At 49.6% G+C, this 23,694-nt stretch overlaps 1 protein-coding gene and 1 pseudogene across 3 annotated transcripts in view; one reads left to right on the top strand and one right to left on the bottom strand.

Moving 5' to 3' along the window:
• LOC111179682 (large ribosomal subunit protein eL33 pseudogene) overlaps nucleotides 1-23,694 on the top strand; it is a 482,236-nt pseudogene that overhangs the window by 56,681 nt on the left and 401,861 nt on the right. The window contains exon 3 of the transcript XR_016390866.1: nucleotides 3,546-3,700. The product of XR_016390866.1 is annotated as a large ribosomal subunit protein eL33 pseudogene (transcript). The remainder of the gene's footprint in view (nucleotides 1-3,545; nucleotides 3,701-23,694) is intronic.
• CDH5 (cadherin 5) overlaps nucleotides 1-23,694 on the bottom strand; it is a 35,729-nt gene that overhangs the window by 2,351 nt on the left and 9,684 nt on the right. For both annotated transcript variants that reach the window (XM_022583538.2, XM_030761102.2), the window contains exons 2-11: nucleotides 21,643-21,862; nucleotides 14,459-14,747; nucleotides 13,401-13,517; nucleotides 12,336-12,500; nucleotides 11,316-11,503; nucleotides 9,363-9,613; nucleotides 6,262-6,404; nucleotides 4,607-4,731; nucleotides 4,141-4,249; nucleotides 1,866-2,111 (exon numbers count right to left, since the gene is read on the bottom strand). In XM_022583538.2, the coding sequence (XP_022439246.1) occupies nucleotides 1,866-2,111; nucleotides 4,141-4,249; nucleotides 4,607-4,731; nucleotides 6,262-6,404; nucleotides 9,363-9,613; nucleotides 11,316-11,503; nucleotides 12,336-12,500; nucleotides 13,401-13,517; nucleotides 14,459-14,747; nucleotides 21,643-21,843 (1,834 nt within the window). In that variant the 5' untranslated portion in view covers nucleotides 21,844-21,862. The remainder of the gene's footprint in view (nucleotides 1-1,865; nucleotides 2,112-4,140; nucleotides 4,250-4,606; nucleotides 4,732-6,261; nucleotides 6,405-9,362; nucleotides 9,614-11,315; nucleotides 11,504-12,335; nucleotides 12,501-13,400; nucleotides 13,518-14,458; nucleotides 14,748-21,642; nucleotides 21,863-23,694) is intronic.

The following is a 23,694-nucleotide window of genomic DNA, read 5'->3' as shown; positions in this document are numbered from 1 at the left end:
GGATCCATCCTTGCTGGTGTCCTGGCCACAGTAGGGCTGGGGGGAGAGCAACAGAGCGGGCCTCCCTCAAGTTCATTCATCTCCTGCCACTCTCCTCCCCATCTACCCGCATCCTCAATTCCTCCCTCCTCTTAACCACTGTGGCAAATCCTTCTGTGTCTTGTCCAAAGGCCAGGAGGCCAGAGGTTGGGGCAGAGATGGGGAAAGGGATGGAGTTGGAACTCGGAGTGCAGGGATTCTGAGCCATGATGATGACGATGGGTCTTGGCGGTGCTGGTGGACATGGCACCCGTTGCAGTAGCAGCAGCTACTCTTGAGCACCTACTGTGTACATGCTGGCATGGTATTGGCACATTTTCATGTTCTTTTACTCAAAGTAGGTATTGATACCCCATTTTACATGAGCAAACCGAGCTCAGGGAAGCTGAGTGACATGCCCAGAGTCCCATGATCAGGCAGCGGTGTGATGTTGGCCCTGCTCAAAGCTCTGAGGTGTGTGACTGCATGACGGTTGCCAGCCCCTAGGAGGAGTGGACCACGTGGGGCAGAGAGCTCCTAGAAGTAGGCTCAGAGCATCCCTAGACTCTGTCGTTCTAGCCTCGAGTGACTTAACGAACTGTTCCGTACATAAGAAAAGCCAGGATGCCCTCTCTGAGCCTCTGTTTCCTTGCCTATAAAATGGAAGTGATGACTCCTCTGCTCTGTTTATATTTGATAAGGTGGCTACGAGGTTAAGTGCAATTCTGTGTGTGGTGGTGATGCCAGTATATCATTATTACTAATTTTTATTGAGAGGAAAATCTGGGTCTGGACTCTTTGCCACGGAAGCCCCAGAAGTGGGGGCACTGCCAGGGGGCCCCTCAGGGAAGCCGCTGGCAGGAAAGGCCTGGAGCAGACGATGCGGGTCCCTCACCGTGTCCCCCGGTCAGTCCTGTCATTGTAGTACACAGGGTGACCTCTAACCACCCAAGGGCTTCCTCTGGAGGGCCAGCCCCTGCCCCAGGTGAAACGCAGAGCTTACACCTCTGGGAGGAGCCCCACCATCAGCTGGTGGGCATCGTTGGAAAAATACGGGCTGTGAGTGCCGCCACCCAGTCTCCAGTGAGAAGAAGCCCCAGTGTCCCATGGTGGCAGCTTGTGTGACACCTTGCCCTTGATCGGCTGCCTACCTTTCCAGTCTCACTCCCCCTCTTCCTTCTGGGGCTTCTTGGGAGTGCCTCTCAAATAAACCATGTGCACCCCAATCCTGGTCCCAGGGTCTGCTTCCTGGGGAGCCCAAACTAAGGCAAGGCCTAAAATGCTCCTAAAATTTCTGAGGCCCAAACAAGAGGAAAAGAGATATCAAGTCTGGAGAAATCCTAAAAATAGAAAGAAAACCACTGGCGATAATCTAAACTAGAAATTTTAAACTTTCCGTTTCTCTCCAAAAGAAGAACTGGATCCTCTTTTTTCAAAGCAGGTGTGACTTGTGGGATCTTAGTTCCCTGACCAGGGATTGAACCCGGCCCCTTTGCAGTGAGAGCGAAGAGTCCTAACCATTGGACCGCCGGCGAGTTCCCTCAGAAGAGGTTTTATATAAATAAATGCCTAGAACAGTGCCTGGCACACAATAAGTGCTCAAAATATGTCAGTTGAATGAGTGAATGTTATATATAAAGTATTTTAAACTGGGGAAGGAGACTTGAGTCCCCCCTTCTTCCCCCCCGTCCTCCGCCATCCCCACAGTTAGGCACCCAAGGAGGTGAAGCTTACACCTAGCACAGGCCTGCACTAGGGCCTGGAAGCGGGGCTGGGCCTGGGTCCCTGGCCTCTTCCTTCTCCTGTGCAGCCCCCTCAGTGCCCCTCCCATCCTCCTGGGCACTGACCTGTGATGGTGAGGATACAGAGGAAGATAGCTACCAGCGCCTGGATGCTGACGCCCACCTGGGCGGCCGCCTCCTCACACAAGGTGAACTCGCCGCGTTCGTTGCACTTGCACACGGTCACATCCAGCATGCTGGTGCCTGTGAGGCTTGGCCTCCCGTTGTCCGAGATGAGCACGGGCAGGTGGTGGACCTTGGCGCGCTCTCGGTCAAAATACCCGTACTTGACTGTGATGTTGGCCGTGTTATCTGGAAACACCAAGTCCTCGGAGTCAGGCTTTGCTGCCTGGAGTGCCCATCCTCTCATCCACGCTGCCTGCCACCTCCAGGAAGCCCTTGGTGACTGCGCCAGCCCACGTGCTGCCTGGGCTGTGTCTCTGCCCTTGGCACCCCCTGCCTCAGGTTTTAGCCATTTGAGCGCAGGTCTGTTCCTCCAGAGAGGGCATGTTTTGGGCAGCTGCTTCGACCTAGCCTCTAAGAAGGACTTGGCCAGAATGTAAAACCCTTGCTTTCTGTTTCTGTGGGCAAATGATATGCCTGACCCCTAACTCTACTTCAATAAAAGGTGACTGTCAGCTAATTAACGCATTGTTTCAAGCTTTGATGAGCAATCAGGGGGAAATAAAGTCTTAAAAAGTCTTTTACCATCGGCTAACTTCTAAGGCTGTTTTTGCTATCCCTGAAAATCCATTAGAAAGTAAAAACAATGCACAGTTCCCTGGGGCACTGAGGGAATGATTGCATATGTAATTGAGGATTCCCTGGTCAGGCTGGAATTGAGAATGTGCTTTGGCCCAAACATAGGCTCTCCCTCTCAGCTCCAATCAATCCATGTACAGAATTCCCCAGGGAGATTTTTTAACATGCTGGCTTTTCAGAAGCGCCCCCCTCCACTCCTCCTTCCTTTTCCCCCTCCCCTCTCCCGCCTTTCTGATTCAGTGGCTGGATAATCTGCCCTTTGTTGGCTCCTAGGAGATGATGATGGTTAGAGGGTCCAGGGACTCCCTGTTCCAGGGTTTACCTAGCTGTGCGGGGTTGGCACACTCAGGAAGCCAAAAGCAAAGGAGGCCATCTTTTAGATTTCAAATGGAAGCCAATTACATTTCATTATTAAGTAGCCATGTCTCTTATAATTGAAAATAATAACAATATGGCCACTGACACTGTATGAGGGAAATTAGAGATTTCTCACTATAGTCATTTAATATTGTAGCAGGACATTCATGTTCTAAGTGAATCTGAGATCAACAAGCTAGTCTCCTGGTCACATATGGGGTGTCTTTGGGTTGGTGTTTAAGCTTTCTTCTCCATTGCAGCCCTCCTCTGAGGCAGGATTGAGGTGGGCACTGGGGATGGGGTGACGGGTATTTTTTCCATATTATTTACTACTAAAGACAGCGGAATGTTGAATGGTCTGTCATTGACTGTCCACGCATCATAGCCACCATCCCCGTCCCACAGGAGGCTCCTTAAGGACGAGTCTGTGGCTGATCCCCTGGGTCTGCCTCTCGCTCTCAGGGACCCCACTCCCTGACCTTCCTCAAAGGTGGCAATGGCTGTTTCTATACAGGGATCCTCACCAACCACAGTGTTGCCAGTTAGGGATGGGCAGGGATTCCACCCCATTCTGGGTGAAGGATTGTTCTGTTTAGACCCAAGGGGGATTTTTTGTGTTTTTCTCAGGAAGGTGCAGAAGCCATGGAAGCCTGTCTGCTTTTGGCTGGAATTCAGTCAACTCAGCGCTGACACATGAGAAATTCTGATTGGCCGCTACTGACATCACAGGGCTCTCTAGGCTGTGATTGGTGGACCAGATCCTGTCCCGAGGACACCTGCTGGTAAGTAGTCATTGTAGCCAAATTAAAACACTGTATCCTAGGCATTTCGGGTTTCAAATGTCCAGTTTTGCCTCTTTGGAAGCAACCTCAAAGTTCTGTGTCATAGAGCAATTTGCAGTTGTGCTGAGCGCAGGAAGGAGTCTTTGGCTGGTTTGTGAACCAAGCTGTCTACACCGCATATCTGTTCTGTGCTCCTCAGTAACCTGAGCATCTTTTGGGGAAGGGCCGGCCATGTGGACTTAGCAGTGTGCCAGGGTGGCCCTGACCATGGCACAGACCAGTTAGGTATGTGGTGGGAATTGTACAAAACCTCCTGTAACTTGAAAGCCCCACTGAGGGCCTGCCCCCAGTTCAGTGGCTTGGTCCTTGACCCTGGCACTTCAAGACTCAACCCCGTCCCCGAGCCCCCCAAGAGCCAGCCTGACTGCCTTGAGGCGCACCGTGATTATCCGTGAGGGTGAAGTTGCTGTCCTCAGTGCTCAGGGAAAACTTGAACTTCACATCTCGTGGTGTTATATCCTTGTCTATTGCCGAGATTTGCACGACCAGCTAGAGGGTGGAAGATGGGGGCCGGTCATTAGCGGTGTTGGATTGGCCGGGGTTTCAGTGATGGGGAGGGACTTTGGGTTTAGACCTGACCGTGGCTGCCTCTCACCTGTAACACTAACCTAAATGGTCTCCACAGAGCCACTCTTTCTACCACCACCTCCCCGCCAATCTACTCACTACACATTCTCTCTGAGCCTCAGTTTCACCCTCTGTGGGGAATATGTCACCTTTCCTCAAGGCTGTTGTACAAGTTACATTAAACTTAGTGAAATGCCGGCTGACCGTGGCTGGGAGGTGCTGCCCCTCGGCCTGCCCCAGGCGGACGCTGCCTTGCCCTCCCACCTGAGTTAGACTCACCTTGCCCTGGGCAGCGTTCTCACACACTTTGGGCTCGTAGGGCTTGGCAAACTCTGGGGCATTGTCGTTCTCATCCAAAACTTCGATGTGGACCTGCACAATGGATTCTTTGCCCGTGGGGGTCCCTGCAGGGGAAAGGACTCATCACTACAGTGGGTTCAGCAGGTGCCAGCCCTGGGATTAGAATGTATATGGATGGGAGTCCTGGAGGGGTGCTCTTTTTGCAGGAAGAGGGGGTTATGGACATCTGGAAGGGAGACCAGGGATGGCCTCCTGGTCGAAGGGAGTGGAAGAGGAAGGGGGTAAAGCTTCAAGCACAAGGATATTTGCTAAAGAATTAGTTGTAAGAATCGAAAAGGTGAACAACAGAAGTGTATTTTTAAAGGTTTTAATTAAATCAATTAAGTAATTATTAAATCAATTCAGCAATTTAAGCCAACTAATTTAAATAAATTAATTATGAAATAATTGAAAAGGTAAACGATCTAAGTGAGATTGCATTAATAAATTACGTCAGTTTAAAAGAATGGACTATGTGGCTGTTTGCAATGCCCAGGTAAATTACATTTTAAAAATTACAGTCTTTTTAAAAAAGATATTTTAGTACCATGAGAAAATGATTCTGGAATAAGGTTAAGTAAAAATGCAGGATATGATATTTATACAAGTATTATGATCTCACTTGTATAAAAATACATATCGTAAAAAGACCAGAGGAAGTACACTACAGTGCTAACAGTAATTATCTGTGTACGGTGGGAATATGAGGGTATAATTTTCTTCTCCTTTTTTGTGTTTTCCGTATTTTAAAATGGGCAGCAAACTATTACTATAAGATTTAAAAATTGTATGAGTGAGATTAGATGGGGAAGAAAGGGGCAAAGACTGATCTGGACAGTACGCAGGAGTCCATTGAAGCTGACCTGGCTGCCAGGTGGGGGACGTGCTGCCAGCAGGAAGCAGGGGCCCTTCAGGGTAGCACCGGTGGGGCCCTGGCCAAGTCACCCCCTTTCTGGGCCCTTGTGCTCTCTGTGTGAGGTGGGAATATTGATCCTTCTCCCAGAGGACAGTTGTGATTTTCTCATAGAGGCTAAGAGTGCACAACTCCGATACTTGCCTTTCCCTTTGGCAGCAGTTACCCTAATTTCTGGAGAATCTAACAGTCTTGGAGTTGGAAACTGCTTCAGATTTTGAATTCAGCCCACTAACTGGCATATAAACACCCTCCAAAGCAGCCTTTTCCAAACGACCACACGGCACTCGTTCAGTGCACATTCCTTGGCCCCATTTCTGACGCACTGGACCAAAACCTCCAGGGAGGCATCTGAGAAGCTCTGTGGTTAAGAGGTGCCTCAGGTGATTCTCATCACAGGGACATCTGGCAGCCTGTTTTGGAACAGTGCTTCTTAAACTGTAGTGTGCATGAGATTCTGATTCAGTCTGGGGTTGGGGCCTGATGTTTTGCTCGTCTAACGAAGTCTCAGATGACGTGGATGCAGCTGGTCCATCCACACTTGGGGATGGAGGCGCTATAGCATCCCAACCAAGTGGTGCATCAGCGGGTGCTTATAGTACCTCTGGAGACCCAAAATGATAGATTTTGATGATTTGAAAAGGAGAGGAGCCCAGGTCCCCTGGCAAATGGGGCCACTCACCACTAGAATCCAGCTCTTTGGCCTCCACTGTCAGGTTACACCAGGGGTAGACTTCTCTGTCCAGCTCCTTCTCATTGTAAATATTCCCCTGCTTGGTTATTCCGAAGAACTGGCCCTTGTCACTTGTCCTGCGGATGGAGTATCTGCCCACGGGAGAGAGTTTCAAGGTTTTCCGTTGTTCTTTGCTGAGTCCAAACTCCCCAGCAGGACAGATGAGACCCTTCAGGATCTGTCCCTTGCATCCATCCCCCTTCCTCCTCTAACTGCTCATTGCACTTGACCACCCAGAGGGAGTCAGAGTAGTGAGATAATCCCTTTGATGTTGGCAGTGTTGCCATCACTGGGCTGAGGGTGGTACTTGAGACTCCATCAACAGCACTTTCACAGTTGAGGCAGGTGGCACTATAATCAGCTATACCACAGCTTGGATCGCATTTTGTGATTAATGAAAAGATAGTTGGGCAAGAGCCAGGAAGAAATAAAAAAAGGGGCTGGAAGAGGTACAAAGTGATTGAAAGGAAATTAAATTTGTGAAGTAAAAATTGGAAAAGTTCTTAAGGAAAATGGCATGAAGAGAAGAAAAGAGAGATGAAAATATATAACATTCCAAATATATATTTTTCTAATACTGAGGAAAATTCCAGAACAAAGAGAACAGAAGAAATAACAAAAGATATAATAGAAGAAAACTTCCTGATCTGAAGAAAGGCCCAAGTTTATAGAAGAGTCATTGATATCAGGCGTAATTTTAAAAAGAGATCAATATTTAGCTATATCCTGATGACACTTTTGAATTTCAGAGCTATATAAAGAAACCAAAAAGAGTCCAGACAGAAAAGGTACGTCCTTATAAAGAAAGAGAAATCAGACTCACCCCAGACATTCTCACAAAGTTAAATGCTAGGACACATTGATAATATTTTTGATTTGTAAATATGCAAGGATTCAGGAAGTATATCATCCACAAGATGGGTCCTGAAAAAAATTTTTTTGAAAACTCACTTCATCTAACAAGTGTCTCAAAATAAAGTAAAAAAAAAATCTGGTTTGGGAGGAATTAAAATTAAACTATTGATATCTTGATCATATATAGGAAGGCAATGGTGTGTGTGTGTGTGTGTGTGTGTGTGAGAGAGAGAGAGAGAGAGAGAGAGAGAGAGAGAAAGAGAGAGAGAGAGACAGAGACAAGACAGAGACAGACAGAGAGAGAGACAGAGATTTTTAACTAGAAAATATTGGTGCAGGAAAACATTTAAAATTTTACAGATAGAAGTAAATCTCACTGGTAGAAGTAAAAATGCATGTACTCTATCCAAATATCTATGAGAAAATAACATGAAAAAATAGACTCTACAACAAAGATGGAGGAAGAGAAAAAAGTAATTAAGTTTGAGAAATAGCAAATGTAAAACAAGATAAAAGAAGTAAGATCAAACATATCATTTACAATGAAAAATGTAAATAGGTTAAACACAAAGCATCTCAGTTTAGATTAAAAAGCAAAGCCATGAGGACACGGGGGGGAAGGGGAAGCTGGGATGAAGAGAGAGTAGCATGGACATATTTACACTACCACATGTAAAATGGATAGCTAGTGGGAAGCAGCCACAGAGCACAGGGAGATCAGCTCGATGCTTTGTGACGACCTAGAGGCGTGGGATAGGCGGGGTGGGAGGGAGGCTCAAGAGGGAGGGGATATAAGGATATGTGTATACATATAGCTGATTCACTTTGTTGTACAGCAGAAACTAACACAACACTGTAAAGCAATTATACTCCAGTAAAGATGGAAAAAAAAAAAAAAAGGCAAAGCCAATTACATTCCAGTTTCAAGAGACAACTTACTGCCCATGACCTAGAAAAAATTAAAAGTAAAGGTTGGAAAATTTATTTCAGGCAAACATAGTAACATGAAAACAGGACAAACTTTACATCAGGCAACATGGAATTGAGGACAAAATGTCATAAGGATGAAAGTGACAAGTCATAATGAAGGTAGAATAGTTATAAACCTTTGTTAACTGAACAGAAAAAATACATAAAGCAAAAGCTTAGATATTCCAGAAAAAAATGGACAGAAAGACACACGAAGACAATTGCATTACATCACAGAACAAGTTAAAGCAAAGCCAAAAAATGCCCTACCAATTGTAAATGAAAAAAAAGTCTCTTAAATAAACCATTGGATCAATGAAGAAATAAAAATTATCATTATAGACCATTTAGAATAGAATGGCCATGAAAACAGTTGTCCTAAAACTTATGAGATGTGATCAAAATGGAGGTACACATTTGTCTTTAACAGGAAGACCTGATAACAGAGAAACATTAACTCTCCCCAAATTGATATATAAACACAATTCTCATGAGCATTCTGATGCTTTTTTAAAAACTGAAGAATTTTATGGTTCACGTGGAAGAATGAATGTTTGAGAATGCATTAAAGATATATAAAGTGAAAAAACACCTGAGGGAGGGACTTGCCGTAGTGATGAAATGGGTATAGTATGATCCAAAAAAATTTTAAAACAATCAAATCCCCCAAACAAACAAAGGACAAATCCACCATAAATGTATGTAGATGTTTGTGTGGTCACGAAGAAAGGCATGATAGGACCACAGCACACCATGAACATGAGTTGTCTGGAAATCAGGGTTATGATGTTTTCTTTATAGATCCTTGTGTTGTTTGATTGTGTGAAATAAACACTTTTTCCTTTTGTGGTTTTGGGAAGACAAATGTAATAAATCATGTTTAGCGAAGGGGTTTCATGGATGTCAAGTTGGCTGCTCTCTTGACTGTCACATCTCCCCAGACGGGACCTGTGGGAGCTCGTACCTCCCCTTCAAGGTAGAGCAGACAACGGGAAGCTCTGATGGCCAGGACCATGCTGGCCTGGGCAGAGCAAGATTCCACCTGGCCACATGGGTTAGTGGAAGAGCTTGGGCTTCTTGTCGTGCCTCTGTGCATGTCCCATGTACCTTCCAGGAGAAGCCAGTTTCCCCCTCTGAGTCCTGGACTCAGTCCAGCAGGCCTAAGAGCCTCAGTGCCTGGGTGGTGTTGTGATCATCACCATCGTCACGCCTTCCACCCGCCTTACCTGATGCTCCGCTTAGCGGCATCGGGGTCCACGGCCAGCACTGAGCCGATCAGAGGTTTCTTCTGGTTCTCCCGCAGCTGGAAGTGGTAAAAGGGCTGCTGGAAGGTGGGGGGCTCGTCCACATCTGTGACGTTGATGATGACACGGGCGATGTTCTTGGTGGAGGTGCTGCTCAGGTAGCGGAGGTCGATGGTGGGGTCCGTGGCCTCGATGGTGAAGCTGTATTGCCGGATGCGTTCATAGTCCAGGGGCTGCAAAGGGAAAACTATGGTGAGCACTTGCTCTGAGCCAAGCACGTGGTTGTGATTTTCACAGCAACCCTGCGAGGTCATACTGGGATGACCCCCTTTTTACAGATGAGGGGCTGTGGCCTGGCTGTCTTCAGCTGTCTCCCGTGTATCCTGACCGTGGCTCAATTCCAGGTATTGAGGACAACCAGTGGATCAGCCACAGTCTTGCTATCAAGGGGACCACAGACTAGTGGTTCTATCCCCAGCTCCTTAAAGACATTCCTTTTCTTTGTGCCTTTGCTCAAGTCTCTTCTCCTGCCCTTGCCCGCTTGGCATACTCCTATTCACCCCTCAGGAAGCCAATCTGAAGGTAATCAGATGCCCTCTCAGAACCCATTCCTGCCCCTCCCAACACAGGTAATTGCTCCCTGCCTGGGTACCCTTTATGTCTGTGTCTGTCCTCCCTACTGGCTGAGAGCTTTGGTACCGTGGAGGCCGTCTGACTCCTCTGGGTATATCTAGTCCCCAGCACAGGGCTGGACCAGAGAGGGACTCGGGAGAGGTCTGCTGGAGGAATGGCCTGGCTCAGGCAGAGGGGTTCTGGAGTGTCCCCTTTGAGGCAGGTCATCACTGGCCTTGGCCTCCCAGTCCTCTGCATGGCCGTTCTGAAGCAGTTTGTGCCCCTGGCAGACCTTCCCTCCTCTTCTGGATTCAGCCAGTCCAACTGCTTTCTCAGCAGCAGCCACTGCCAATGGCCACCCCCTCCCCACGGCATTCACTATTTCCTTACATGCTGATGGCTTTCAGCTGCCAGCACTTGTAATCTTCCAGGGCTTTCCTGGCCCGTGCCCAGGGCAGATCAGAAAGTGCCAGGGAGGGGACTTCCCTGGTGGCCCAGTGGTTAAGAATCCGCCTTCCAATGCAGGGGACGCAGGTTCGATCCCTGGTCAGGGAACTAAGATCCCACATGCCACGGGGCAACTAAGCCCACGTGCCACAACTACTGATGTCCCGCTCTTCAACTAGAGAGCCTGTGTGCCGCAAACTACAGAGCCCACGCACTTAGGAACCCTCACGCCACAGCTACAGAGCCCACGCGCCCTGGAGCCTGCACGCCACAACTAGAGAAGAGAAAACCCACACACCACGACTAGAGAGAAGCCCGCAGGCCACAATGAAGAGTCTGCATGCTGCAACTAAGACCTGAGGTGGCCAAAAATAAATTAAATAAATAAATAAATCTTAAAAAAAAAAAGGAAGAAAGTGCTGGGGAGTGAGCCCCCAGGAGCCCTCAATCAGCCCACAGCTGCTGCGACTCTGAGGCATATTCCACACGGTCCCCCAGATGTCCCCAGCGGGACTGCACCCCACTCGCCCATGGTGTTCACCTGCTCATTGAGGAGCCTGTATTCGCTTTCCTCCTTTTCACATCTCACTGCTCCTGGGGCTTCCTGAGATCACTCCCCAAGTAAACTATTTACACCCAAATCCTTGCCTCAAGGTCTGCTTCCGGGGTAGCCCAGCCTAAGGCACTGACCCTTCTGTCCTGGCTCCCCTTCCCAGCGCCAGGGTCACAGTGTCCACGAGCACACGGCCAGCTCCAAACTGACCCAGAACGTGCACCTTTGGTGGCCTCTGATCCGGGAGCAACCCCTGGCTGAGTCCTGAGGAAGCCGGGAGCCCCCAACCCCACATCTGATGTCACTGCCACAGGTCTGCTAACCTTCATGGGCTTGATGATGCCCTCGTTGCGGCTGGGGTCAGGCTCGATGGTGAAGGTGTCCCTGTACTCGCCCTGCACGATGCTGTACTTTGTCTTCCGGTTCTGGGGCTCGTCTGGGTCCTCCACAAACAGAGAGCCCAGGGGGCTGCCCACACGGATGTCTTCAGGCACAGAAAACATGTACCTGGCTGATGCAAAGAGGCGCCCCAAAGGGCACTGGGTTAATGAGATAGATGAGGCGACTGTCCCCATACTATCCCAATACATTTTGTTACAGGAAGCGGGCACAATAAAATAGTAGTAGTAGTAGTAGTAATTCCTCTGGAACTTTGTGTCCCAAGGCAAAGAGGTTGTGCTCTGTCCTTCCATCCACCTGACAAGTAGTTATCAAGCGTCTGCTGTATGGCAGGCACCTTGCTAGGGGACCTGTTAACTGACAATTGAGAATCTCTGCCTTCCGGAGCTTGTGCCGTACGCAAGGAGGCCACTTCGGGAAAACCCGCCTGTCCTTGGGGTGGCTGAGCCTCTGCCTGAGCCGTCAGCATTGGAGTTGTAAGAGATGAGTCATCTGACTTTCCTCCCCAGCCCACCCAGGGTGTGTCAAAAGCGGGGAGAATCAGTCTGTGGATGGGTCAGAGCCCAGCCCTGGCTCTGGAGCTTTGCTGAACCCCTGTTCCCCAGCTCATGGGGATTTTCTAGCTGGGGTCTGGGTTTTCCTGAGCCCATGGGATCTGGGTGAAAGTGGTCCTATCTGGTAGTGGGACTCTGGGCACACGGTGGCACACAGCAGGGAGTGTGACTCCCTGCTGGCCTGTGAGGGCTCCGTGGCAGGGGCAGTTGGACAGCCTTGGGAACGTGTTCATAGATGGGGAACACCGGAAAGACACCCCTGACGTAGGCCCGCCCTGGGTTGGAGAGAGAGGTAGACAGATGCCAGGATCCTCTCTGAGAGCTCCCGGGTCACGGAGCCTGGAGTATCCCAACCCTCGCCCTGCCCGGGGCCCTAGGGGAGGGGCTCACACTGTGTGAAGATGGGGAAGTTGTCGTTGACGTCCTGCAGAGAGATCAGCACGGTGGCCGTGCCCGATTCCCCCCGGAGGCCCTGGGCATCTCGTGCTTCCACCACGATCTCGTACTTGGCCTGCTTCTCTCGGTCCAGGTTTTTGTTCGCTGTGACAATTAGTCCTGCAAAAAGTGTCACATCAGGAGCCGTGTTACTTGGGGAGCTTTTAAAAAATAGCGATGCCCGGCCGCTACCCATAGGGCGCCTGGCTTCAGAGCTCCCCAGGTGATTTCACTGTGCAGCCAGGACTGAGAGCCAGGGGTGAACCACCTTCCACCTCCATGCCCTGCACTGCTAGGCCAAACGCTTCGGTCCAGTATTGGTCCTAGCCACCTGGAGCACTGGGTTGAGCAAGAACCTGAGGCCACATCTAGGCTCAGAGTGGGAAGAGTGCTGTGATGGGTTAGTGATGGCTGCCTTGGTGCAGCGTAGGTTGTGCTGTGTGTTTGCCATCACTCTGAAAGATGGCTTGCCTCAGGCCTGACCACCTGGACTTCTGTCTTGCTCCTAAGACTCAGTCCTTACAGTTTTTTGGGTCACGTGGAGTGGATAATGACGATGGGCCACGTGCTCATTATACGTTACCTAATTCAGACTTCACACCTACCGTACAAGGTGAATATAAGCTTCCCCCGTTTTGAGATTAGGGCCCTAGCTCTCACAGAGGTCAGTTGACTTGCCCAAGGTCTTTAGAAGCAGTGAGGAGCAGAAATGGGTTCTGAAACCAGATCCATTTGATTCCATAGCTGGAGCTGCTAACCGGCATTCTCTTCCACCTCTCGTGTCAGTGCTTGGGTCCTGACTTTGTCCCCTGGACCTGAGTTCACGTCTTGGGCACCTGTCTGCCTCCTTCTGCCCTCACCAGCCACCTTGTCTTGACGTAGGGTACCGACTGCCTCCAAAGGGTGGTGTAGGTCAGTGGTCAGTGGTCAGTGACACCTGGCAGACTGGGCTTCCCTCGGTGCCTGCACCTCCACCCCCTCCAAGCCAGTGCCGCCCCCGGGGGGGTTAGTCACACAGACCAGAACCACGGATGCTGAAATGTTCTTCTCCCTTCAGGAGTTGGTACACGACAGAGGCGTGGTCTGCCACAGTGGGGTCATCTGCATCCATTGCTGTCACCTGGATGACCGAGGTCCCTGTGGGGAGAGAATCCAGGGTTGCTGCTTTGCGATGGCCAGCCCCTCACCCCATTCCCAGATGAGGGCCCGTGGGGCTCAGGCTGTTCCCTGAACCCCCCTCCCCCAGGTCCTGAGGGAGAAAAGGCTGCTTTGTTTTCTGAGGAGCCTGCCTGGGGGCAAAGCGCTGGCAGTGGTGGAGGCCCAGCTCCCTCAAACATGAAGGGCAAAGAGAACAGGTGGTTTTCATTTATGGGGGAAATGAGGGAAGAGGTGAGTGGCTGAGGTCATGGGGAGAAACAGTAAGGGCTGCTTCTTCCTTCTGGAAGCATGAGAACAAGAGAATAGGAAGGGCCCCCAAAGGGCTGGGTTCACATCTCTTTCCCCTTGAACTCCAGGCTCCCCATACTTAACAGGAAGGTCTGGTCCTGAGACCTGGCGAGAGAGCCTGGACTAAGGGCTGGGGAAGGGAGACCTTTTCTGGCACCCCCTGGAGGCTGGGGGTAGAATTGAAGTAGGAATAGTCTCCTCTGGAGGCCTGGGGTCCAGGCTGCTGACACACCTTGGGATGAGGTGTGTCCCTCTCCCGCCCCCCTCCACTCCTGTATGGACCCCAAAGGTGACTCCTTGTCTTGGTGGAAGAGTTGGCCTCCTTCATGTGCAAAGGCTACGCTCTTGGCATGCCAGCCCTGAGAGTCAGAGCAGTGGGTGGCGTCGGCTCCAAAGAGTAACAAGACGTGTGTGTGTGTGTGATGGTCAGGACTCCGTCTGGGGCCAGGTCAGAGCTTAGTCTTTAGGGACCAGAGTTCCTTTCGAGTCATATAAAGTGGCAATATGGGCATCCCCATAGCTGCCCGGAACTCACTGAATCCTGCCCCAGGCAGTGAAGCTGCCAGTGGGAGAGGTGCCTCCATGCCAGGGACGAGTGAGGGGAGAGGGAGACAGACGGACCGGGTGCGTACCTATCCCTGACATCTCGGGCACGGAGGTATTGAACACCCGGTGCGTGAACACAGGCCAGTTGTCATTGATATCGTGAACTTTGATGGTGAAGCTGGAAGGAGACTCCAGGTTCTTCTCAGTGTTCTTGTCCACCACGAGGGCGATGAGGTGGTACTCAGAGATCTTCTCCCTGTCCAGCCTCTCAAAGGCATACACGTCCCCCGTGCTCTCATCAACCTGGAAGACCTTGCCGGCAGACTCTCCTTTGAGCTGGTACTTGGTGTTCTTGCGGTTCACGCTTGATTTAATCTAGGAAAGGAGAGGCACCGTGAACTGGAAATAGCAGTGGTGGCTGTGTGCGTGTGAGTGTGTGCCCGTGTGAGTGTGCCAGGGCATGGCATTATTAAAAAAATCAATTATATCAACTTACAATTAAATGAATCATATTAAAAACAGAGGTAGGGGCTTCCCTGGTGGCGCAGTGGTTGAGAGTCCGCCTGCCGATGCAGGGGACGCGGGTTCGTGCCCCGGTCCGGGAAGATCCCACATGCTGCGGAGCGGCTGGGCCCGTGAGCCATGGCGGCTGAGCCTGCCGTCCGGAGCCTGTGCTCCGCAACGGGAGAGGCCACAACAGTGAGAGGCCCGCGTACCGCAAAAACAAACAAACAAACAAAGGTAACGTACTATAAATCTATTGCTTCCTAATACTGTCATTTTACTACATTTTACTATGCTCTCTTGAGTTTTTTAAAAAACTTTTTTATTTTTTACATCTTTATTGGAGTACAATTGCTTTACAGTGATGTGTTAGTTTCTGCTTTATATCGAAGTGAATCAGCTATACATATACATATATCCCCATATCTCCTCCCTCTTGTGTCTCCCTCCCACCCTCCGTATCCCACCCCTGTTCTTGAGTTTTTATGTTGATCGTATTGAATGATGGAAATATTGGATAATGCTGTGTTAATGCACATCTGTTCCCAACTCTGCCTTCAGTGGCATCAAGTTGGTCGCTTGCAACAGACATGGTGAAAGTATTTACACCAAGGAAATTGGCAAATGCTACAAACAGGATCTTTTCCCCTCAAAAGCCAGTTGTCAACTATTTATCAGCACATCAGTGGTCTCAGTCATTTAGTTTTGGAATGGTGCATAAAATGTTCTCTTTTTGGAGATTTACAACATATAGTTCTGCAGAAAAGAACTCCACTGAGCTTTGTTTAACTCAGGATTTCCTGTACTTGTTAGACCACTGAATCCTTTTTCTTTGTTACACATACTGTTAGTGTCCTTAGGAATAAGACTTGGAAAATAATGTGTGTAAAGCAATTTGCACAGGCTCTCAATAAATGCTAGCTGTTATTCAGACTAGATGCCTACATTAAAGGATATTAGAAGTTTAGAATTGCTGAACATTTCATTTATGGAATCTTGGAAACAGAGGCTGTTAGGAACATAAGCTAATCATATTTCATACATGTTGAATTGTCCTCCCATAGGTGGTTAGGGTGTTCAAAAAATAGAGTTCAATAAAGTAAAAGAAAAAAATCAGATGCCTACAAGGTGCCAGCCTGGGAGCATAAAGATAGTCCAGACCCCATTCTTTCTCTCAGGGCCTGGTTTGGAGCAGCAGAGGCTGAGATTTTGATGAAGGGCAGCATTTAAGGGTCAGTTGGAACAAGAGCCTTGAGTGAAGGTGTTGCATCAGAAAGGCTGGAGGAGAACCTGAGAGAGAGTGGGGTCTCAGGACAGAAGAGGGAGCATCAAGATGGGTGTGGTCAGATCCCACGAGGTCTGGAAAGCATCCCTAGGCTTAGCAGCGGTGCAGTCATCGGAGCCCTTGGTGAGAGCAGCGTTAGGGGATGGTGGATTGAGAAGCCGGATGACAGGGCTTTATTATTATTATTTTATTTTATTTTTTTGCGGTACGCGGGCCTCTCGCTGTTGTGGCCTCTCCCGCTGCGGAGCACAGGCTCCGGACGCGCAGGCTCAGCCGCCATGGCTCACGGGCCCAGCCGCTCCGCGGCATGTGGGATCTTCCCGGACCGGGGCACGAACCCGCGTCCCCTGCATCGGCAGGCGGACTCTCAACCACTGCGCCACCAGGGAAGCTCCCGGGTGACAGGGCTTTAAAAAGAGTCTGGGAGGTGAGGAAGTGGGGACAGGGAGTGAGGCTCCTCCCCCTTGGTGGGCGGGGCGGGAGAGAGGTGAGGCTGTAGCTGGAGGTAGTGAAGAAGTATCCTGGAGCAGGGCTGCGGGTGTGCAGGGGCAGATGGTTCGTGGGGAGGTCCCGAAGCCCAGTGGCCGGGACATACGATGAACAGATGGGCAGGAGGCAAGAAGTGATGCGCCAGCGCTGGAACCTGTGACTTGGGCGGGAGGACAGTGGGGGTCAAGAAGGAGGGACAGTCTGGGGCCCTGTCTGAGTTACTCAGGGTTAGGATAGGATGGTCATTCCAAACCTGGTTCTGGTGGGTGCATTAGGATCCATGTGGGCAGGAGTAGCAAGGGGGCGTGAGTCAGCTTTGATCTGTTACTGGAATTCTGCCTGAGATTGCATTTGACTCACACCTAAACATCTTTGATAATTTCTCAGTATCATCAAATAAATAGTGTTAAGAAGACTTCATTTGGATATGAGTTTCTGTTTTCCTTCCCTCCAACTTTTCTTAAATAGACTTTATATTTTAGAACTGTTCTAGATTTATAGAAAAATTGAGGTGATAGTACAGAGAGTTCCCATACATCCTGTGCCCAATTTCCCTGTTATTAACATCTTACATTAGTATGGTACATTTGTTGTAATTAATGCACCAATATTGATATATTCTTATTAACTAAAGTTCATATTTTGTGCAGATTTCCTTAGTTTTTACCTAATGTCCTTTTTCTGTTTGAGGATCCCACCCAGGATACCACATTACATCTAGTTGTCATGTTCCTTTAAGTTACTCTTGGCTGGGACAGTTTCTCAGATTCTCCATGGTTCTTTTTTTAATTGAAATATACTTTATTTACAATGTCGTGTTAGTTTCAAGTGTACAGCAAAGTGATTCAGTTATATATATATATATATACACAATATACATATATATTCTTTTTCAGATTCTTTTCCATTATAAATTATTACAAGATACTGAGTATAGTTCTCTGTGATGGATGGTAGGTCCTTGTTGTTTGCCTAGTTTATACATAGTAGTGTGTAGATGTTAATCCCACTCCCCCCACTATCCTCTTTGGTAACCATAAGTTTGTTTTCTTTGTCCGTGAGGCTCTGCTTGCTTTTGATGACCGTGAGAGTTTTGAGGAGTGCTGGTTGGGTGTTTTGTAGGATGCCCCCTATTGGAATTTGTCCGATGTTTTCCTCACGATTAGACAGACTGCGGTTATAGGTTTGGGGGGCCCTCCCCTTTTTTAAATTATCTCTATATTTGGATATAACATCTTAATGCCGAAAGCTATGCTGACCCATGTCTGTGGATTCAGAAGGCCACTCAGCTCCCATTGTCCAGCAAACAGCTCTGTAAACAAAGGCTCCTGGCTCTGATCTTGGTAATCAGGGACTTCCTTCCCTCCGATGACGTCTTTGGAGCCAGGAGGTGATCCTTGGAGCCCTGTCCTTGCCTCTCCCAGACACCGTTGCTTCTTCCCAGGGCGGGGACTGCACGGGACCCTCTGTCCCCATGCCAGGTGCCAAGTGCACACTGTTGGCAGGGGACGGCAGGCCTGACGCTCTTCCTGCTGCGCAGAGGACTTCGGGCGAGCCGTCCAAGGTCTGCCGTGTCCGGGCTGGGCGGCATGCCGGTGGCCCTGCTTGCCGCTGACTGTCCCTGACTCAGCCCATGGATATTCGTTGGGGGGCAGCCATTCTCTTTGGAGGTTGATTCACGGCACACTCATCCCCTTGGGAAGGAGTAGATGGGCCGATGGCATTTTCCTCTAGGGCACAGAGTTCACATCGGTGTTGGGAGTCAGGAACCCTGTGCTTTCCTAGGGCTCTATCCTGGTTTCACTGTGTGACCCTGGGCAAGCGCTTTCCCTTCTGAGTAGCCAGACTGAAGGATCTGAATTTCCCAGCCATTCTTGGTGGCCAGAGGAGGCCTGGGCACAGTGAGCAGTGGAGAGGGCCGTGGGCAGGGCTGTGAGTATAGATTCCCCAGCTGGCTCCACCGCCATCTGCCATGGCATTTCTGGTGCTGAGGCCAGACTTGACCCTTCCCCGTCTAGGGGTCGTTTCTGGCCTGTTTCTCTATAACCATAGGGCTCCCCCATCTCCAGCATGTGTGGGGTTCTTTGTCTGATACATGCTGCCCTTCTAGACCAGGGTGGGCAAACTGTTTCTGTAAAGGGCCAGATAGTAAAAATTTTCGACTTTGTGGATCATATGGTCTTTGGGACAATTACTCAAATCTGCCATTGTAGCGTGAAAGCAACCACGACCATTTGTTAAGTGCACGGTGTGGCTCTGTTCCAATAAAACTTTATTTACAAAACCGCATGGCGGGGCAGTTCTACCAGCCCCTATTTATGTATTTATTTAATTGAAGTATAGTTGATTTACAGTGTTGTGTTAGTTTCTTGTGTACGGCAAAGTGATGTATATGTGTGTGTGTGTATACATCTTTTCCATTATAGGTTATTACAACCTACGGAATATAGATCCCTGTGCTATGCAGTAGGTCCTTGTTGATTATCTGTTTTATATATAGTAGTATGTATACGTTAATCCCAAACTCCTAATTTATCCCTCCCCTGCTTTCCCCTTTGATAATCGTAAGTTTGTTTTCTATGTCTGTGAGTCTGTTTCTGTTTTGTAAATAAGTTCATTTGTATCATGTTTTTAGATTTGACATATAAGAGGTATCATATGGTATTTGTCTTTCTCTGTCTGATTTACTTCACTCAGTATGGTAACCTCTGGGTCCATCCATGTTGCTCTAAATGGCAAGATTTCATTCGTTTTTATGGCTGAGTAATATTCCATTATTTATAGGTACCACACCTTCTGTATCCATTCATCTGTTGGTGGACACTTAGATTGCTTCCACGTCTTGGCTGTTGTAAATAGTGCAGCTCTGAACATTGGGGTTCGTGTATCTTTTTGAATTAGAATTTTCATATTTTCTGGATATATGCCCAGGAGTGGGATTGCTGGCTCATATTGTAACTCTATTTTTAGTTTTTTAAGGAACCTCCATACTGTTTTCCATAGTGGCTGCACAAATTTACATTCCCACCGACAGTGTAGGAGGGTTCCCTTTTTCCCACTCCCTCTCCAGCATTTATTGTTTGTAGACTTTTTGATGACAGCCATTCTGACTGCTGTGAGGTGATACCTCATTGTGGTTTTGATTTGCATTTCTCTAATAGTGGTGTGGAGCATCTTTTCATGTGCTTGTTGGCCATCTGTATGGCTTCTTTGGAGAAATGTCTGTTTAGGTCTTCTGCCCATTTTTGATTGGGTTGTTTGTTTTCTTGATACTGAGCTGCATGAGCTGTTCATATATTTTGGAGATTAAGCCCTTGTCAGTCATAACATTGGCAGATATTTTCTCCCAGTCTATAGGTTGTCTTTTTATTTGGTTTATGGTTTCCTTTGCTGTGCAAAAGCTTATAAGTTTGATTAGGTCCCGTTTATTTATTTTTGCTTTTATTTCTTTTGCCTTGCGAGACTGACCTAAGAAAACATTGCTGTGATTAATGTCAGAGAATGTTTTGCCTATGTTCTCTTCTAGGAGTTTTATGGTATCATGTCTTATATTTAAGTCTTTAAACCATTTTGAGTTTGTTTTTGTGTATGGTGTGAGGGAGTGTTCTAACTTCACTGATTTACATGTGGCCAGACCCTGTTCTAGACCACAAGCTCCATGAGGGTGTGGACCATGTCTGTCTTTGCCCCCTGACCATGTCCCAGAGCCCAGCCTTGTGCTTGGGACCATAATTCCTCTCACCAGTACACTGATCTTTCTTTAGCTGACCCTGGTTAGCTTCCAAGAAACTGACGTGGTGAGATTTTAAAGCATTGGAAAGGAATTTTTCTCCTCACTGAAAACTCTTGAAATACCTAATCCATCTCCCTGTCGTTGTGTGTGAAATTCCACCACTAGAGCCATTCCTTTCTTTTTTTTTTTTTTTTTTTTTTTTTTTTGCGGTACGCGGGCCTCTCACTGTTGTGGCCTCTCCCGCTGCGGAGCACAGGCTCCGGACGCGCAGGCTCAGCGGCCATGGCTCACGGGCCCAGCCGCTCCGCGGCATGTGGGATCTTCCCGGACCAGGGCACGAACCTGCGTCCCCTGCATCGGCAGGTGGACTCTCAACCACTGCGCCACCAGGGAAGCCCCTAGAGCCATTCCTTTCAATTAGAGTGTATGGTTTTGACCTCAGCGACCTTTTGACACAGGAAGATAGTTCATTAGTCCCTCAGATTAGCTCCAAGCTCTAGGAAGGTGACTGAGGATGGACACGTTTTAAATGGGATGAAATGAGGGTTTAGAGTCGTAGGCACCGCCCTGGAGGGCAGGCTTGGGTCAAGTGCCTTGTTATGGGTGTCCTAGGATCTGGAGCTCATAAAGCCCTAAATGCTAGGGCAAAACACCCTGAGAGACAGGGCTTTCTGAGGAGGTTCAAAGGCCTCGACTAGAGATGGCAAACCGTGGCCTGGATGATGAGCCGTGTCACCAGCACAGTTCTGTAGAAGTCTGCTCAGGTCTTCCAGACCTCTCAGATAAGCAAAGTTAATGGCAGCCTTGGCTGGTCCTGCCCTGAGCCCTGAGCCCCCATGCTAGGCTGCCCTCCTTAGCTTGTGCACGGGGTGGCCCTTCTGCCAGTGATACTCACTCCATAGGCCAAAGTCTGCGAGAAAGATGAACCATTGTGCTCACCATTACTACCACCACCTCCACCTCCACCTCCACCTCCACCTCCACCTCCACCTCCACCTCCACCTCCACCTCCACCTCCACCTCCACGATCATCATCGTCATCACCACCACCACCGCTGTTACCACCACCACCTTCTCCTTGGCTATCACCATAGTCACCGCCACCATGACATCTGCCACCTCCACCATCTCTCCCACTATTACCATCACCCTCGCAACGATCATCCCCATCCCTGCAGCCACCACAGCACCTGTCACTGTCTTTATCATCACCACCACCACCACGGCACGCCTCTCCCGCTCTGGGGCCTGAGCCTTACCTTGCCCACATAGTGGGGCAGTGAGCCGTTTTTCTCCTCATCGATGTGCATCTGGTTCCAGATCCAGTCTCTCTTCTGGCGCCGGTGAATGGGCAGCGAGCTGGGGGGGTTGGGTCGGTCAGGGTTGACGGCCACTGCAGCTGCCGCCAGCAGGCCCAGGCAGGTGCCCCCTGCAGCCAGCAGCATCACGAACACCTGCATCTTCCCGGGACGGACGGTTCTGAGGGACGAGGAGAGAGACCATCAGGGAATGTGGGGTGCGAGCACCTCCCGGGGAGCACTGAGCTGTTTAACCCTTCATCCTTCACTCTCTGCTCGGACTAGCGGAACCACACCCTCTTCCTGCCGCCGTGGAGCTCCTCGTCTGGGAGGGGAAGCCAGACACAAACAATTCCTACTTAAGAGTCACGTGTGCTATTGGGCAAGCAAGCATGGGCGACAGGGGAGGCTAGAGGAGAGCTGTAGGGAAGGTTTCCTGGAGGAGAGAGCAATGCTGATGTGGATGGTAGCTGCCAAAGCCTTGTGCAGTGGACACCCAGCTTGGATTTTACAGACGGGGAAACTGAGGCACAGAGAAGTTAAGTTCACAGTGGAGTAAATGGTGGGGCTGAGAATAAAGCCCAGGTGTCTGACCTCAGCAGCTGACATTTATCAGTAAGTGTCATCAATAAGTATCATAAGTACCAAAAAATAAATATCAATAACTATTGAATGCCTGACACTCTTCCAAGCACTTTATATGTGTTATCGCACTTAATCCTCCCAGTAAGCCAAAAGGTGGGTATAATTGTGGCCCTCACTCTATAGATGAGCAGAGGAAGAAGAGGTTTAGTAACGTTTCTGAGATCACCCAGACGGGAAGCCTCAGAGTCAAACTCAAACCAAGTCGGCCTGGCCCCAAAGTTCATGCCTCTTCCTACTGCCCTCTCTTGACCTAGCAGCTACTGTGTGGTGGGATTTAAAGACTCCTCTGAACAAACATGCCCCCCGGCTAGTCCGAGAGCCCCTGTGGCAGTGTTGCTTTGATGTTGTCTTTAGAAGGCTCTTAAGAAACCCAAATGTGGTGACCTAGAGGGCCAGGCCCTCACCAGACGCAGCGCTCACAGTTGGTGATTAGCCTAGGAGCTGTCACGAGAACAGGGGTTCTCGTGGGATGGGGTGGTGGGTAGAGAGGCTGGGCTCGCAGGACCAGCTTCGTAGTTTGTGGGGCGTAGTATAGAATGGAAACATGGGGTCCTTTTCTCAAAAGTTACTAAGAATTTCAGGACAGAGACGGAAGAACGTGAAATCCAGCATGGGGTCCTTTTAAGCACAAGACCCCATGTGATTGCCCCCATGAAGGCAGCCCTTGGGACATGGGATCAACCTGGAGGGGGATCTGGGGTCACCCAGAGATCAGGGCCTGGCTTCATCCTGAATTCCAGAAGGAAGAGGGCTTGTCTCACTGCCCCAGGGTGGGTAGAGGCTGTGACCTCAGCTGTCACTATGCCCTCTCAGCCCTTGACCCCATCAGTCTACCCTTGCTGGTCCCTGTGTCACTGACCTGTGGCTCCTGGGATGGTTCAGAGGAAGAAGGCTGGTGGGTGGGAGTGGGAGTCAGAATCAGGGCTCCTGCCTGGAGAGAGGCAAGGAGCCACTGGGTGCTGGATGGGAGGCCACCTCCCTGGCTGTCGCCCGCCCTGGCCGCAGGGAGAAGCTGGATTTTGCACAGCACAGGAGGTTTCTAAACTCTAGTAACATTTCCTCTGAGACACTGGCGCCAGGCTGTCCTCAGTGAGGGCCGGGGGTGTGTGTGCAGACTGGCCTGTGGGCCTGCTGAGCTTAGCATCCAGCATCCCTGTGGCCCCCGGCTACTGGCCCAGGCAGAAGCGGGCTCGCAGGGTTTGGCTGGGACAGAGCATTAGCCGGGCCTGGAACGCAGGTGCCATGTGCCTGGGAAGGCTTCCGGTCCCAGTTCCCTCAGTCCTCAATGAGGTGGTCAGACTGGAGGAGACCTGGTGCCCTTTGAGGTGGGCTGTGAAAAGGGCAGCTGCTCTGGGCCGGAGGAAGGCA

The sequence above is a fragment of the Delphinapterus leucas genome, chromosome 20, assembly GCF_059928025.1.
Source record: "Delphinapterus leucas isolate spDelLeu-1000000601 "Yukka" chromosome 20, BTC_Dleu_Yukka2, whole genome shotgun sequence".
NCBI classification, from domain to species: Eukaryota; Metazoa; Chordata; class Mammalia; order Artiodactyla; family Monodontidae; genus Delphinapterus; species Delphinapterus leucas.
Note: the sequence above shows the minus strand (reverse complement) of the source record. Positions and strands in the feature narration are given on the sequence as shown.